Consider the following 18,454-nt stretch of genomic DNA (forward strand, 5'->3'; position numbering starts at 1 on the left):
GGGGCTGATTTAAGAGTAGGCTTTTTATTTGAGGATGTTGGCTAAAGAAAGACCTCTGTGCTCTCTATACTAAATTAGCTGCCTGTGTTAAGAGTGGTGCTGAGTTAGAAATGACTACTTTGAGTTCTAGGAGACCAAAGATGTATTCCCCTGGCCATTTCTTGTTAGAGAGCAATGTTATTAATTTGTGAAAAACATGAAAATTATTATTTAGGCTCAGCTTTCAGTGGCAAAAACAGTAAAGCTTAGTTACAGTGATTGATTTCAGAAAGGTACTATCTGCTCCCCACAGTAATTTGCTGCCCTCTTGTCCAGAGGACCTCAGCAGCCTCTCAGGTTATGGGGTGGAGGGACTTACCAATGAGGCTAAGCCTTTCCAACCATGTGCTTCCTGGAAAACCCATGGAAAGTCACCAAGTGCTGTAGAAGTTTTCTTTTATATTATGGTGTTCTCTTAACTTCTTTTTCATTGTCCTGAAAGCTTAGTACCTTTTTGTAATGAAAAAAATAGTTTAAAACATCTTCCAAAATCAACAAATATGTATGAATTACTTCCAGGGTGATACCCAACCAGTAATTTAAAAAAAAAAAAAAAAAAAAAAGGAGAGTGAGACTTCATCTTTGAGAGCATTTTTAGGTTCACAGCAAAATGGAGCAGAAAGCACAGATTTCCCGTACAGCCCCTTCCCCACACATGCAGAGCCTCCACTATTACCAGCCTCCTTCCCCTGAGTAGATACAGTCGATGACCCTCCATTGACACGTCTTAATTCCCCCAAGTACAGAGCTTACACTCAAGCTCACTCTTAGTATTGGGTAGTCCACAAATTAGACAAATGTAAAATGGTATGTTTCCTCCGTTATAGTATCATACAGAGTTTGACCCCCCCCAAGCCCTCTTCCACCTGTCCGTCTTCCTTGTTCACTAGCCTCTGACAACCACGGATCTCTCTACTGTCTCCATAGCTGTGCCTTTTCCCAAATGTCTGTAGTTGGAAACACACACTGTATAGCCTTTTTAGACTGGCTGCTTTGACTTGGTGATATGCATTTAAGTTTCCTCCATGTCTTTTCATGGTTTGATAATCCATTTCTTCCTAGTGCCGGATAGGATTCCATCATCTGCATACAGCCCAGTTTACTTATCCTCTCACCTATTTTTTAATCCATTCAGCTACTAAAGGGTATCCCAGTAGTGTGGAAGATGTGCAGTTATCAGTAAAGCCACTAGAAACATCTGTGTTCAGGTTTTTGTGTGGACATAAGTTTTCAAATACTTTGGGTAAATACCAAGGAGTGTGATTGCTGGATTGTATTGTAAGAATGTTTAGTTTTGTAAGAAACTACAAACTGCTTCCAAAGTCACTACGAATTTGCATTTCTACCAGCAATGAATAGGAGTTCTGTTGCTCCACATCCTCATCAGCATTTGGTGTCGCTGTTGTTCTGGATTTTGTCAATTCTAATAGGTGTGTAGTGGAATATTATTGTTTTAATTTGCATTTCTTTGTGACATGATGTGGACCATCTTTTCATGTGTTGCTTTGCCATCTGCATATCTTTTTTTTTTTTTTTTTTTTTAAGAAAGCACACACATGCACAGGGAAGGGGCAGAGGGAGAGAGAGAATCCCCAGCAGGCTCCACACTCAGCCGCTCAAAGCCTGACACAGGGCTGGATCTCACCACCCTGAGATCATGACCTGAGCCAAAATCAAGAGTTAGATGCTTAGCGCACTGAGCTGCCCAGGTGCACCTGCAAATCTGCTTTAGTGAGGTTATTGTTAAAATCTTTAGCAAGTGTTAGAGTTTCAAAAGTTCCTTATAGGGCTTCCTGGATGGCTCAGTGGGTTAAGCCTCTGCCTTCAGCTCAGGTCATGATCCCGGCGTCCTAGGATTGAGCCCCGCATCGGGCTCTCTACTCAGCAGGGAGCCTGCTTCTCTCTCTCTCTCTGCCTGCCTCTCTGCCTACCTGTGATCTCTGTCAAATAAATAAATAAAATCTTAAAAAAAAAAAAGTTCCTGGTAAATTTTGGGTGAAAGTCCTGTATCAAATACGTCTTCTGCAGATATTTTCTCCCAGTCTGTGAACTGTTTTATTCTCTTGACAGTGTCTTTCACAGAGCAGAATTTTTTTATTTTAATGAAGTCCAGCTTCACTTGGTTCTTTCATGCGTCGTACCTTTGACATTTTATCTAAAAAGTCATTGCCAGGTCTAAGGTCATCCAGATTTTCTCATATGTTACCTTTTGGGAATTTTATAGTTTCACATTTACATTTAGGTCTGTGATCCATTTTGAGTTAGTTTTTTTGAAAGGTACAAAGTCTGTGTCTAGGTTCATTTTTTTGCATGTTGGTGTCCAGTTGTCCCGCCACCATTTGTTGAAAAGGCCGACTTTGCTCCTCTGGGGTGGGCTTTGCTCCTTTATTCGAAGACCAGTTGACTGTATTTACGCAGGTCTGTTTCGGGGCTCTCTGCTCTGCTTTACTGATTCACCTGTCTGTTCTTTTGCCAGTATCATACTGTTTTGATTACTTACAGTAAATCTTGAAGTCAGGTAGTATCAGTCCTCCAGCTTTGTTCTTTTCCTTCAATATTGTCTTGGCCATTTTGGGTTTTTTCTCTTTCCATATAAACTTTAGGATAAGCTCATGGATAGCCACAAAATAGCTTGCTGGGATTTTTATTGGAATTAAATTGCATCTGTAGATCAAGTGGGGAAGAATTGACATGACAACATTGAGTATTCCTGTCCATAACATGGAGCTTCTCCATTTATTTAGTTCTTTTTGATTTCTTTGATCAGTTTTTTTTTTTTTTTAAGATTTTATTTATTTATTTGGCAGACAGAGATCCCAAGTAGGTAGAGAGGCAGGCAGAGAGAGAGAGGGGGAAGCAGGCTCCCTGCTGAGCAGAGATCCCGATGCGGGGCTTGATCCCAGGACTCTGAGATCATGACCTGAGCCGAAGGCCAAGGCTTCACCCACTGAACCACCCAGGTGCCCATGTTCTTTTTCCTCATATAAGTCATACATAGTTTGTTAGATTTGTACTTGACCATTTAATTTTGGGGGGTACTAATGTAAATGGTATTGTGGTTTTTAAAAAATTTTTTTGCCAAGTGAAATAAATCGAGCAGAGAAGGTCAGTTATATTGTTTCACTTATTTGTGGAACATAAGGAATAGCATGGAGGACATAAGGAGAAGGACGGGAAAAATGAAGGGGGGGAAATTGAAGGGGGAGACAAACCATGAGAGACTATGGACTCTGGGAAACAGACAGAGTTTTAGAAGGGAGCGGGGTGGGGATGGCTGAGTCTGGTGATGGGTATTAAGGAGGGCATGGATTGCATGAAGCACTGGGTGTTACACGCAAGCAATGAATCATGGACCACTACAACAGAAACTAATGATGTACTGTATGGTCACTAATATAACATTATAAATAAAATAAAATTTCTTCATTGAGGTATAATTAATATAGAACATTATATTAGATTTAGGTATATAACATAATGGTTCAATATTTGTATATATTATGAAATGATCACTATATAAGTCTCCATCATATCCCCATACATAGTTATGGTTTTTTTTTTCTTGTGATGAGAATTTTTAGCATTTTCTCTCTTAGCAACTTTTAAGTATGCAATACAGTATCATTAACTAACTATGGTCACCATGTTATATATTATATCCTTAATGATACTATGTTTTTAATTTCAAATGCCACATATTCATTGCTGGTATATAAGAAAGCTGTTAACTTTTGCGTATTAACTTTGTATCCCATGGCCAGGTAAATAAGTTTTTAAATGTTTCTAGCATTGTGCAATATGGGTGGGATAGATTTTTCTTAAAATTGCCAACTGCACTTCAGTAAACATTTTTAACTCCTTCAGGTACGGAGACATCCACCAACCTCCATCAAAAGCTGTGTTACCATGTGTTGGGAACTGATCAGTCGGAAGATATTTTGTGTGCTGAGTTTCCGGATGAGCCTAAGTGGATGGGCGGAGCTGAGGTATGGTGCTACTGTGAAACTGCCCCACAAACACAGTGTCCCATGGATTGTGTATATGGATGTTCTTGTTGTGTGATCTTTAAGGATGTGATGAGTCCCGTGAGCGAATATTCTCTTGTTAAAAGTATTGGTATTCCAATTGACTCTTAATAATGAAGCTGATGATAAACCTTTTAACTGCAACTTCAACATAAAAACCTTAATACAAAGTAATACATGCTTATGGCTAAAAAAAAAAGGCAAAAGTGCAGAATCACATAAACATGAACATTTTGAAATTCAGAATCTTATGTCTCAGAAGTGAGGAAAGTATCCTTCCCCAAATTTTACTTTGTATAAATGAGAAATTGGGGAGAGCTTCTCTTCCCAATTTTTACACAGCTTTTCTCTTTTTTTTACACAGCTTTTCTCTTCATGCATATTGTTCACTTGTTTTTATATCAAAATGTGCATTTTGAGATTTTTCCCATCTAATAGATATTCAGGTATTGCTTGGGGGTCTTGGCCATAACCAATCTGTATTGGAAGTCTTCGAAGTTACCGGCCCAGATTTTATTCTGTATCTTAAGAATCAACTATGAAAAAACTTAGAGGGACTTAGAGTAAAAACTTAACTCTTAATAGTTTATTTCTGGGTAGTAAGAAGTATTTTTTAAAGAAAAGCATTCTGAATGTTTTGATAGAGGTGGGCTGTTGGCCCATTTATAATGGGAATGAGAAATCCACTAGAAGATCTTTATAAAGCTCCCGGAGTCACTTACTTAGAATTTTGGTTTAAAAAAAAAAGGAACATTTGATATTCAAAGTTGGGCTCATGGGTCTGGTTCACAGGAGATAGAATAGGAACCCATAGTGTTTTAGTTCATGTGCATTGATACACCTTATTCCAGATTGTCCTTATATTTATTTATTTATAAGTTTCCCTAGAATGGGTTGGCGGACTGCTGCCTGCCTTCAGGCCACATCTGGCCTGCTGCCAGCTTTAGTAAATAAGGCTTTAGTGAAACCCAGCTGCACCCTTCATTTTGTGTCGTCTGGGGTTGCTGTCAGATGGCAATAGCGGGGTTGAGTCGCTGCAAAAGGCCCCGTGGCCCACAAAGCTAAAATATTTACTTTCTGACCGTTAGTAGAAAAAACTTGCCAGACTTTAATGCAGTGTGTGAATTTTTAGTTCTGTGACCTGAAACTGTCCTTTTCTCATGCCTTTTCCTTCTCACTTAAGTGCCTCCCCCATGAGCCGTCCTTGTGTAGTCACTACTGTCATTTTTCTCACCTATTTGTTTTTTATGCTGTCTCTGACTCTATTTATAGATTGTTTCTACCCTTTCCTTCTTAGTTCAGCTTCTCCTCCTACTTAAGTCTTCTGGTTACTGTGGTTAATAGATGTTGGTTTATAAAATAATATAGATTTTTACTCTCATCTGAGTGAAACAATTAGGTAGATGAATAAGCTACCAGTGTTTTAATGTTAGATCATGTGTTTCTCTTTATCTTTTTTGGAGGGAAGTTATTGATGCAGAAAACCTTAAATAATATGTTCAATAATCAATTTTATTCCCCCTGAATTCTTCATAAAATCAAAGGCCAACTTTCCTAGAGAAATTTTTATATTTCAGAGCTAATAATTTCATTACAGCAGGCCTGTTTTAATTAAGGTAGATGTATTTGGTTGATACAGTAACATGGATATTGAAAATAAATGCCAGAATATTTATATAATTTAGTGTATTGGACTAAAAGGAAACAAGCTTTATAGTAGAATATGCATGCAGCTCAAGTTGCTTGAATTTCTCTTAATGTTTGGTTGAAGCAGTGAGGTTTTTTGTTTGTTTTTTTTTTTTAACTTTTCAGCTGTGGTAAAATATACATAACAGAATTACTGGTTTAATCATTTTTAAGTGTAGAGTTAAGTGTCATTAAGTACACTGACATCATCCTGCAACCATCACTAACCATACACCTCCAAAACTTTTTAATCTTGCAAAACTGAAACTGTCCCCTAAGTAATAACTCCCCACCTCCCCCGCTTCCCCCATTCCCTGGCAGCCTTCCTTCTCCTTTCTGTCTCCCTGGATTGGACTATTCTAGGTGCCGCGTATAATTGTCCTCATGTAGTATTCGTCCTTTTGTGACTGGCTGTTTGACTTAGCACAAAGTCCCTAGGTTCATCCATGTCGTAGCATGTGTCAGAATTTCGTTCCTTTTTATAGTTGAATAATATTCCATTATGGATAGCACCACATTTTATTCATTCATCTGTCAATGGATATGTGGGGTGTTTCCTTAGCATTGTTGCTTTTGTTTTTTTTTTAAAGATTTTATTTATTTATTTGACAGACAGAGATCACAGGTAGACAGAGAGGCAGGCAGAGAGAGAGGAGGAAGCAGGCTCCCCGCTGAGCAGAGAGCCCGATGCGGGGCTCAATCCCAGGACCCTGGGATCATGACCTGAGCCGAAGGCAGAGGCTTTAACCCATGGAGCCACCCAGGCGCCCCATCCTTAGCATTGTTGTGAGCAGCCAGTTTTGAAGTGAGGGGCACCTGGATGGCTCAGTCGTTAAGCATCTGATTCTTGATTTTGGCTCAGATCGTGTTCTCAGGGTCGTTATGATATCGAGCCCCATGTCAGGCTTCTGCTGGGCATGGAGTCTGTTTGGGATTCTCTCTCCCTCTGCCCTTCCTCCCCCCACTCACTCACTCACTCTCAAAAAAAATAAAAGATAAAAATATAGTGGAGATATATATGTATTTAACATACCTACATTCAGTTCTACCAGGAAAGTGAAAAGAAAAGCACATTTAAGTAGTTGATGTGATCCTTCTACCATTCATTAAAAAGGTGTTCACTTTATGTAAATTATCTGATGTAATCTTTACCAAAGCCTCAAAAAGGAGGTGATCATTCCATTCCGTTGCATGGAGGAAGTAAAATGCCTGCCCTGGAGATTACCTTGCACGTGCCTGGCTGCAACTGCCTGCTGAGTGTGTTAGAGCCACAGCCTGTGTCTTCCTAACCCCGTGCACTCAGCCTCTCTGGTTAGAAGGAAAGAAGGCTTGTAGAAACAGCAGCGAGGACTGTTGAAAGGATACATCTGTACTGCACAGAAGTAATAAAGTTGTTAAAAAACTTCAGGGACATATGTGGTGAGTCCCAAGGAACTTTATATTGGATCAGAGCAAGTCTCCAAGAACCAGCAGGCTTAGTAAGTCAAGGCTGGGCATGGTCTTCCTTGAAGCTGCGTTCCACCCGCTTGGGTGGTCTTGTTATAACAGGTGTCACCCCTCCAGGTGCCAGGGTCGGTCGCTTCATAACCACACACTGATGCGTGGTATTTTTCAAGTAGTACTTTGGGGATCATCATTTTGAACCCAGTGTTTTGTTAATACCTTCCACACTTCAGCGGTGTCTGAATGGAGAGCTAGTGATGGTGTACTGTGACAGAAACTCCGAGATTGTGTCCTCCTCCTGTCGGTGCAGCCTCGGGCACATCCCTTCTCTCCAGTTCTCTTTCCTTCATATCCCCTGGGGCTTTTTCGGCTGAAAGTCTATGACTAGAGGATTCAGCACAACATTTCACTGACCCTGACTCAGGCTTCCTAGGTGAGAAGGTAGCTGCCGGATGTGAGAGCAGCTTGGGCTTTGTGGGTGGTTGGTGGGGCCTTTTGGGGGGACAGTGGCTGGCCAGTGTGTGGATGTGCGTGGATTTCTCCGGCAACCCTCCGCACCCCTCCCTTTGGCTGCTGCCGTCCAGGTTCACTGAGGACTTCCCTTTGTATCCTAGACACTGTCTCCTTAGGACTCCTTTTCCTTCACAGAGGTCTCTTCTGCCTTCTTGCACAGAGAGGTCTTCCTGCCTGGAGCAGTCCACCACATAGAACCAGGAAGAAGCTTTAGTTTTGCCATCATTGCCCTTGACAGCATCTGCCCCCAGGATGACTGATACCATGTAGCAGAACCCACGCTTCTGGACGTTTTTGGGTATTAGAACAGTTACAGAAGATCACATGCTGCTTCCCTCTGCCCAGCTCATATTTGGTGAGCACAAGAGGGACTGGACGGGGAATAGGGACTCCTCAACCCCCTGCTTGGGGTTTTTGTTTTGTTTTTTCCCATGCGAAGACTTTATTCAAGATAGCCTCACAGTAGCACAGCCCAGTTATCCGCTATCGAGCGCATGAATGAACTAACTGGTCCATCCCTACAGTAGAATACTACTCAGCAGTAGAAAGGAACAGACTGTTGATATATTCAGCAACAGGAATGAATCTCAAAATACTTACGCTCAATGAAAGCTAGAAGAAAGGAGAACGCAGGAGTACAGAATGTTTGGTTATATTTATAGAACACTCTGGAAAATGCAGACTAGTCTATAAAAGCACAGTACAGATCACTGGTTGCTTGCAGACGGGGGTTGGGGAACAGGAGGAGGGGACGCGAAGGGGCAGGAGGAGACTCGGGAGGATGATCAGATGGGGACTCTGGAATTGACGCTTCACAGGTGAGGCCATTCTGAGCAATGACAGTCTCCAGTTCTCTCCCCTCTGTTACTCATCGTGGGCTGGTTCTGCACCGGCCCTGCAGGGAGGAGGGGTTGGAGGAGGCGAACGGGATTCTTGCTGCTCCGGAGCTGTTTGCCAGTGTTTGCTTGCTACTGTCCGCTCGCAGTCATGCCCGGTGTCTTGGTGCGGGCTCCTTGATGTAGGGAGACGTCCTTGCGTAGGGAGAGCCCCTCCATTCTGGGAACCTGTTTGCTGTTCTCTGCGGTGGATAGTAAATGCTCTGGCTCACGCTTGTGTTGCCTCCCAAGGCTGCTGCTCCCAGCACGGTCCCCTCCGTAGCGCCCGTCATCCATCCTTTTTCTGCAGGGACCTTTCAAGATGGCTGGAGGGAGGCTACCTTCCTGGTGTCTCTTGTTCTGAGGGAAGCAACCTCCATGGTTTGCTCCGTCCCAGAAGGGTGTGTGCTGGTCAGCGTCACTCTCCTCACCTGCCGGCCAAGAGCCTCCTCCCTCGGGCCCTGCAGCTCCCTCATGGCCCTGGGGTAATGTGAAACCCATCTAGCATTTGGCTTAGAGGGACAGTGGTGTCAATTATTTAATATAGACCAGAAGGTTTTACCTAGAAGGCAGGATTGTGGGAGAATAGAAATTGTCATGTTTTTGAAGATTCTACTGGATCAAAAAAAAATTCCCTTTATTTTAAAGTGATTCTCAGAGCATTTGGGGTGTGTGGGGGGGCTAGAAACAGGGAAATCAAGTATTTTGAGGCACTTTTCCCAGCAGAGGGTGCTCTAGAATGAAGATTCTGAAAATGTGTCAAGTACGTTTAGAAAGGATTATGGAGAAAATGCCCAGCGTCTCTGTGACTGTCTAGCTGAGTTCTGTATTAAGAACCGAATTCTGTCGTAACTCATTCTTGAAAAGAGGGCTTCTTTTTCACAAAGGTAATCCTAATCTTCACGTTTATCACATATCTCCGTTGTGTGTTCACTTGTGGTCCCTAGACATTCAAGTATGTGTGTATTTGTGCAGATGTTTGTATATTATATGTATATGTTAACGTGTGAAATCACTGCCTAGTGCTGGACTCTGTGGACACAGTGAACGTTAGTGTGAGGTTCGTGCACGTGAAGACCCTCGAGGCCTGGTGTGCACCCAGCTTTGCCTTCCAGAACATAGGCGGCCTGGGTGTCTCGGTGTCCCTCAGGGAATTCCGCCTCACCTGCCCCTCACTCACTGCACAACTCGGCTTGAGCAGAGCCCTTGCTCGGCAGCCCTCTTCGTGGTCAGCGCACTTCGCGCATCTCTTCCCCGGGGGCCCAGGAAGCCATAGGCTTGGTGTCCCCTAGGTGTGAGGGCCCGCGATCCCAGGAGCACCGATGGGCAGGCTCGGCCCTTTGGAAGCTGTTCTTGTTGTAGTCGGCTCTTCTGTTTATGAACATTTCACAGTACTGCTGACGGGTTTAGGGGCGCATGGCACAATGTCCATCAAGTTCCGTTCGTCTGCCGTTTTAAAGACACTTTGTCCTCCTGACCCGAGCTTTGGGGGCGGAGCCGGCGCGCGCAGCTTGCCTCGCTGGTGAGCCTCCTCTCCTCGCGCAGTGAGAGCCTCGCGCTCCGCCGCGGCTCCCAGACCCCGGTCCCCTGCGCGCGCCGCCGGGGCGGCTGAGCGGCTGTCTTTCTGTCCGTCCCGGGTGGATCCCCAACCGGACTCATCGCTCGTGTCCTCTCTCTCCCCAGAAACCGCGGGGCATGATAACATCCGTCGTGCTGATTAGCGCAGGAACATCCAGCGCTTGGTGGGGACGGGAAGGCCGGAAGCCGCCCCAGACCCGGCTGAGAGTTCAAGCTAGCAGCAGGGACAGCGCCTGCTGGGGGAGAGATGGGTTTGGGGGTAGAGGGTTGGATTTGCAGATCAGTCGCTTCTCACCTCACCCCCTTGGTCAGTGAGGGAGAAAAGAAAACAAACAGTGGATTTTCAAACAACCCAGCTGCTCTGCCCGCAAACAGCAATGGCAGCTCTGTCAGGTCAAGACCTAGTTACTCATCTTAGTTTGAGTGCGGGTTGTTGTTTTTTTTTTTTTTTACCCCCTAAAATTTTCTGTCAGATCTGTTTCTGGCATACTGAGGAACACCTCATACGGGCTTTGGGTTGGTTTCTGTTCTCCCGCATTGCTGTGGGACCACAGTGTGCTGGGAAAGTGCTCTGACTGAATGACTCCCTGTTGGGATGTTTGTGTTAATCCAGGTCACACGAGCCTGTGACTACCCCTGTCCTGAGGTACCTCAGCTCTCCTGTAGTTGTGCACGTCCATCGTGAGTCGCCTAAGCGAGGCACCGTCATTGTAATGATTAGTTTGACCTTTAAAAGTTGTCCTCAGCTAAGTTCTGGAAACATACTTAATATTAAAGAGATAATGTTAGGATTCACTACTATTGTGAAAGGAATCCAAAAGAGACTATAAAATAAAACATAAAGTTTCCTGCTCTGAGAGGCACATGATTAACTCCCAAAGCTATTAAAATCCATTTTATTTCTTTTGTTAATGTTCCAGACAATTTTAAACCTCACTGCTTTTTAGGATATTTAAAAAAATATATATATATATTATATATATATATATATACACAATTCTTTTGTCCTAATATTTAAAAGGAATACTTTCCTCAATTTGAAAAAGTGTGTGTAGATTCAAATTATGGGGGGAAAAAAAACAAACTTCACTTCTTGTTAGATTCTAAGTGGAAATTATATATACCAAAGAATTTCATGTCTGTAGAGGTTTGGTTAGCACAAGACCACATGGCGGGAGTTCAGTACCTCTTGCATAAAATAGCTTATGAGTTCTTTGAAAATGATAATGTGTTTGGGACACCTGAGTAGCTCTGTTGGTTAAGCCTCTGCCTTTGGCTCAGGTCACGATCCCAGGGTCCTGGGATCCAGCCCTGTGTTGGGTTCCCTGCTCAGCAAGGAGCCGCCTTCTCTCTCTCTCTCTGTCAAATAAATGAAATCTTTTTTTAAAAAAGAAAATATGTTTGATGCAAGTCCACATATTATACACACACACATAAATATTAGCTATGTGTCTTTGTTGTTTTGAAAAACACCTTTGTAGGGGTGCCTGGGTGGCTCAGAGGCTTAACAGTCCCTCAGTTAAGCGTCTGCCTTCGGTTGGAGTAATGATCCCAGGGTTCTGGGATCGAGTCCCCACATCGGGCTCCCTGCTCAGCAGGGAGCGTGCTTCTCCCTCTGCCCTTTACCCCACTGTCTCTCACTCTGTCTCTCTCTGTCTGTCCAATAAATAAGTAAAATCTTAAAAAAGAAAAAAAATACCTTGTAGACAAATGATTGGGAGTTTACAACATTTAGTGATCTTTGTTCATTTTCTCTTAACATGAGATGCGTAAAGAAAAGTTAGTTGATTCAAGTCATTTAGAAGGCCCAGCTGTTCTTATTGTATAGTATGGAGACTGAGAATAGCCAAATTCAGTGAATTTAAAATTTTTATGTGCTAGTAATAATAATAACATAGGTTTATTGTGGTTTTTTGGTTTTTGTTTTTTTAAAGATTTTATTTATTTGTTTGACAGAGATCACAAGTAGGCAGAGAGTCAGGCAGAGAGAGGAGGAAGCAGGCTTCCCACTGAGCAGAGATTCTGATGCAGGGCTTGATCCCAGGACCCTGAGACCATGAACCGAGCTGAAGGCATAGGGTTTAACCCACTGAGCCACCCAGATGCCCCGTTTAAAATAAACTATAAAGATCCCATTTTCCAGAAAAACTGCTAGTATTGTCTTATTGTATTTCACACTCATTTCTGTAAATTCATTTAAAAAAAAGCATGGGGGCACCTGGGTGGCCCAGTGGGTTAAAGCCTCTGCCTTTGTCAGGTCATGATCTCAGGGATGGAGCCCAGAGTTGGGCTTCTCTGCTCAGTGGGGAGCCTGCTTCCCTTTCTGTCTCTCTGCCTGCCTATCTGCCTACTGTGTCTCTGTCAAATAAATAAATAAAAACTTAAAAAAAACCACAAAGAATGGTTGGTAAAGCTGATACATCTTGTAAATATGGAGCAGCTATGATCCAGACCCAGGTCTGAATGGGTCACTGTCACACCTGTGTGAGGCATTAACTGAAGACATTCGATAAAAACATTACTTGGGACTAGATTCCCCTCAGATATATTCCAGTTGCTGTTTATCTTTTAAAAATTCTGTGGTGTTATGACTCCTGGATTTGTAGAGGTTATATCCTGAATGTGCTGATTCATGTAAATTTTGTGTTTGTTGAAGCAGCATATGTGAGCCTAACAGAATACAGAACGAAATACATACTCCATCTTACAGCATGAATGATGTCTGTCAAGGGTTTCCTTATATTATTACCTCAGTGTAGCCTAGTGCCACAATACACACAAGTAAAACTTCTTGGTAATTAATGTGGCTTCTTTAATGAAAGTATGAAGTCTGATAATCCCACACCTTATGCCATTTGATAAGTGTCAATGAATGTGACAGCCAATACTGGGTCCCCTCTTCAAAACAGAAGCCAACACTTACAGCAGTTTTCTCCAGTAGCACAAAATACGCCAAGCCGAGAAACCAAAAGATTAGAGGGGAGCACTTCTTTCCACACTCGTCCAGCCTCCCTTTGGGGGAATTTTCCTCAGTCAGGCCTTGAAAACCGAATAGGTCAGGCTGAGAATTCCCAGCCGACTCATAGTCCTGAGCCACATTCTTTTACGTAAGCACCTTATCAGCATTCGGGTTGAAATCTCGTTCTGCACATGCTGACTCTGCTTTCATTTCTAGCTGATGCCCTGGGAGAAGTGCATTGTTTGTTGGGCCTGCCCAGGAGGCTGAGTAGTTGTGGGCTCTGCTAGGTTACACACTCCCTGTGTACGAGATGTTGTGATGGCCTTGCATGCTGTTACAGGTCAGGTTCCTTGGCACGCGGACCGGAAGTTGAATGGGCGTGCTTTCAAAGGCTGTGCTGGGGGGCGAGGGCAGAGAGGAAGGAGGTGAGCTGTAATGCAGTCATTAGGACGACCTCGGCCAGTCCTCCAGGGAGCTCTCGAGCTGCGTTCACCTTCAGCATTTTCCTGACTGGGGCTTTATATCCTTGAGTTCATCAGTCATTACATGGGGGAAGAACCCAGAAGGATCTGTGACCTTGGGAGAGGCGGTCCTCTCCAACCTGAGGACAACCTGAGGACCGCAGCACTGGCTGCTCCCGGCGTGTCGCCGACCGCAGCCTCCCCTGCACGTGCTGCTGTCCATTGGCAGTCCGTGCCCTTGGGAGTGAACATATGCAGCTCAAGTATATGTCAGCACAGTTCTGGGGACCAGATAGCTGTACCACCGTAGCAGGTGTAAGAAGGCGGAATTCAAGCAACTGTTTTGAAAGAAATTCTACTTCCCTTTTAAAATCACTTAAGGACCCTCCCCCGGAGCCTTCTCAGCGCTCACCCTTCCTTCACCTCCCCTCACTGTTAGCTGCCCTTCTCTACACCCCCTTCATACTTCGCACTTCTTGCCGTTACTACTCTGTAGTGTTCCTCTGTGTGCATGTGTGTGTCCCTCTCTTACTTGCATCTGAGCATGAGCTCCTCCAGACCCTGTCCTGTTGGGGCGCCTGGGTGGCTCAGTGGGTTAAAGCCGCTGTCTTCAGCTCAGGTCATGATCCCAGGGTCCTAGAATCTGCTCAGCAGGGAGCCTGCTTCCCCCTCTCTCTCTGCCTGCCTCTCTGCCTGCTTGTGATCTCTGTCTGTCCAATAAATAAATAAATAAAATCTTTAGGGGGGAAAAAAAAAAGACCCTGTCCTATTGATCTGTGTGTTTCAGAACCTGGTTCAGCAGTGACCGACTCCTGGTAAACGCTGGTGGAATAAATGGCCTTAGCTCAGACTCCCTGAATAGTGGCCAGCTGTGTTTGATGGCATAAGTTAAATCATGTCCTGTTAAAACCAGCCACTATGGTGACCATAGTTGTCTCCAGCTCCCCCTCCCCACCCCAGAAGCGAGGGGGCTGTGACTGGGGTGACTTTTCATTTGTTTCTCTCCACTGAGGTTTGCCTGGTTATGGATAATGAAAAGCTGAATAGTAAAGAATGGTTATTTATGAGTAAATAAAGAATGATAGCTTTAAGGGGCGCCTGGGTGGCTCAATCATTAAGCGTCTGCCTTTGGCTCAGGTCTTGATCACAGGGTCCTGGGGTGGAGCCCCACATTGGGCTCCCTGCTCGGCGGGGAGCCTGCTTCTCCCTCTCCCTCTGCTTCTACCCTCATGTTCTCTCTCTTGTGTTCTCTCAAATTAATAAATAAAATCTTTAAAAAAAAGTGATAGCTTTCATCCCTGTTTGTGGTATTAATATCCACAAATGTAAATATTTGGTTTATAGTAATTCCTAGAAATTTTTTGTTAATTAATACTTAATTACATAAAATGTGATTTTCATGAAATAAGATCATTTGACTTAAGGAAAATTTGTTTAAACAATATAGACTTAAAGTAGAAGAAAGCTGTGAAAAGCAAAGATTTAAGAATTACGTCTTTTATAATTGGTCAGATTAGTATTACTCCCATGTTGCAACAAGTCTGTGCTCTTAAATCAGATTAATTGCTTCCAGAGAACACAGTTATTCTAGTTGATATCATATTATTTAAAGAAAAAACAATAATATTTTGTGAACAGGAATTTATAGTGTTTTGTGAAGGCCTGATGGGGCCCTTGGCTCAGTTTTTTATCTGTTTTCTTTTTATCTGGATTTCAGAAGAGTCACTTATTTTTTTAAAGATTTCATTTATTTATTTATTGGTCAGAAGGAGAGCACAAATAGGGGGAACAGCAGGCAGAGGGAGAAGCAGGCTCCCCACTGAATAGGGAGCCCGATTTGGGGCTTTATCCCAGGACCCTGGGATCATGACCTGCATCAGAGGCAGATGCTTAACCGACTGAGCCTCCCAGGCGTCCTAGAAAAGTCCCTTTTTTTTTCTGTTGAGATGCAAGTGTCCTCTTTGTTAATAGTATTTTTCTTTCCTCCTCCCAGTGATTTCCAAAATTCATTTTTAAAATTGCCTTTAAATAGTCTGAATGTGAAGCTAAGGCTAATAAATATACATTATTACGATTTTAGTGGAAGAAGGTGTATTTCTAACCTATGTATTTGGGGATAGCAGTGACACTTAAAAATGATTTCAAAATCTGAGATTTTGAGCATCTGAAAATTGAGAATTGTTTCCAGTTTAGCAAATTTGCCTGGTGACTATGGACTGTGACTGGGTTGTGATGAAGAGAGCTATAGTGAAAAAGACGGACTGAATTGGCATCCCAACAGTAATGTACCTTGGGGCTTTCTACCTTCGATTAAAAATAAACGGCTACAATACTTAGTCCAGCCAGAAATGCTGAGAAAAACTCATTAGATGTGCTCACAACACCTGTCATCAAAGGTTTGGTGTGGTTCTTGCAGTGAGTTTTACTGCCCTGTCTTTCCATCAGTTGGGTCACTGCAACTGAATTTATGATCGAGATATCATAACTTTAATCACTAAGCTATAAAAATTCCATCTTCATTTAAAGGATAAGAAAACAAAACTATGAAGTATTAATGAGGCTACTTTTCATTACATTTGATAAAGTTATGATCATAAGATTGCTTGACAATATTCACAAAGGATCAATTAAATATAAGGTGAAACTAAAATTCTGGACATGACTTTATTAACTTTGTATATGAAAACCTTAAGGAAAACATAAAAGCTTAGAAATAGGGTATACATAACTACCAAAGCAGTCAAAGAAGGGACAGTGTTCATAAAGAAATTTTTATTAATGCAATACCAACAGGAAAGAAGGGGAGAGCAAAGTGAATAGAATACGTGAAGTTAAAAACGTGGAAGCCAGTATATCAGCAATAACAATTAATGGAAATGGAATATAGATACTTAGGTCAGAAAAACTCAGTCAAGTCTAACGTTATTTGCATGAGACCCACTTAACATGATGATGGGTAAGTTGGAAATACAGTGAGAATGAGAATGGAGAAAAGGATTAATGGAAATCAGAAATTTATATGAGGTTTTTCCAAAACTGATGATCTCTGGAAAGACTGTGAGGAGCCTGGCAAAAGATGGAAGAGAACGCACTGGAGGCATTCGATGTTATGTGTGGTTTGTGGCAAAGACCCATACAGCGAAATGCGATTCATGTTTGTGATGGGAAACTGCTTCTGAACACAGAAAAATGTCACTAGGAAAGAGCAGCCAAATTAAACGAGATTTTCTAGAATTTTTGGTAAAACTATAACTTACTTGGAATCCCACTGCTGTTTCTCAAGTACAGATTATCTCTGTTCTTTAGAACAGTTTTTTCTGAGAAGGAGATGTTCACCTTACAACATCCTGTGCACTGCCTAGTGTTTAAAAATGCTGGGCATTTTAGACAGGTGTAGGCATTATGATTGATTTATAAATGCAGAAGAATCTGATTGGCTAGCAGCAGGTGGTCTACCAAAATGAACCTGTCGACAGAGAGTGAATGGGCTTTTTCGTTTGGAGAGCTGGAATCTAATTCCTGCAAATCTAAGCACTTGCTGCTGGTGGGCAGTAAAATCTGAAGTAGTCCATGCTCAGACACTCTCTTCTAGGTGACCTTTAGCATTGCCCTGGTGGAAGGAATCAGTGCATGTGGGCTTGATGAGAGCAGTGCAGCAAGTTAGAGTGAATGTTGGACAGTTTCACCTCTACATAGAAGAAGCATGACCCAAAGGCTGCAGGTAGTTCATAGACGTTTCGGTGGAACAGAAACAGTAAAAATACCTTACTGTGTAATGAGATGGAAGGAAATATGTCATTGTTACATTTTTTATGAATCATGGGTATCGTCTTTGAAATTAGTTCCATATTAATTATGTCCTTAATTCCTATATCTGTGTATTTCAAGCATGCACAATAATATACTCTTAAAGATATAATTATCTAATAAAAATTAAAAATTAGTTAAAAGAATGAAAACATAATGACAGGAATTTGCCTCTGGCCTTGGCAGTGTAATTGGTCCTAGAGCAGCCCTCCTGCTATCAACAGCGAGAAAACCACTCAAGATCAAGCAGTCCTTTGCAGATGTAGTCAGCAGGCATTGCTGGACCATCATCTGTAAGAGCAGCAAGTCCTGTGGTGGCCCCATCTTTCTGCCTTTCTGGAGATATTTTCTGGAATCTGGCACAAGGACGGAGGAGCCCACAGAATATTGCGGTCTCCCTGACTTAGTATCTAATGAATTCAGGAAGACTGAAGCCACTGGAATTTGCAGTCAGGGAACTACCACGAAGAGTCCCAGAATTCTGCCTTAGTCTCCCTTTGTGTCCTTGCTGATCTTTAAGTAGTACCTGCATAGCATGAGACTTCGTGATTCAGGCTAACAACTACCAGGGAGCTGTAAGCCAACAACTACCAGAGGGTTAACAAGTCAGAAGCTGCCACTTTCTGACCAAAATGGAAAGACCTTGTGAATACCAGGGTCTTCACCAGTAACCCCAGAAAGGCCCACCTGTGCAGTGGGGTTGTAGATGTTCCCCAGCAAAGCTTGAAAACAAGCCTCCAATGGATCAAGCTGATCTACTAACAAATTAAGTGCCTCAAAACTTTTTAAAGGAAGACAAAACAAACAAGTCAGAAAATCTAGACAACATTCAAAATGTGTAGAATCCAATTTTTAAAAGTTGCAAGATGTATAAAGCAGCAGAAAAATGTGACTTATAGCCAGGAAAAATAGTAGCCAGTGAAACAGACTCAAAAATGACAGGTAGTAGAACTAGCAGACAGGGACTTTTTTAAACCTATTATAAAATAATTTTTAAAGGATTTGAGAAAATGTTAATATAATGAACAAAGAAATAATATAAAAATGAGCCAAACATTTTTCTAGATG

The 18,454-nt window shown here is 42.6% G+C and overlaps 1 protein-coding gene across 3 annotated transcripts in view; it reads left to right on the plus strand.

Moving 5' to 3' along the window:
• The window catches only part of PREP (prolyl endopeptidase), a 113,808-nt gene that overhangs the window by 28,449 nt on the left and 66,905 nt on the right, over nt 1-18,454 (plus strand). For all 3 annotated transcript variants that reach the window (XM_032338933.1, XM_032338931.1, XM_032338932.1), the window contains one exon: nt 3,904-4,025. In XM_032338933.1, coding sequence (XP_032194824.1) covers nt 3,904-4,025 — 122 coding nt within the window. The remainder of the gene's footprint in view (nt 1-3,903; nt 4,026-18,454) is intronic.

Source organism: Mustela erminea, chromosome 4 (genome assembly GCF_009829155.1).
Source record: "Mustela erminea isolate mMusErm1 chromosome 4, mMusErm1.Pri, whole genome shotgun sequence".
NCBI lineage: Eukaryota > Metazoa > Chordata > Mammalia > Carnivora > Mustelidae > Mustela > Mustela erminea.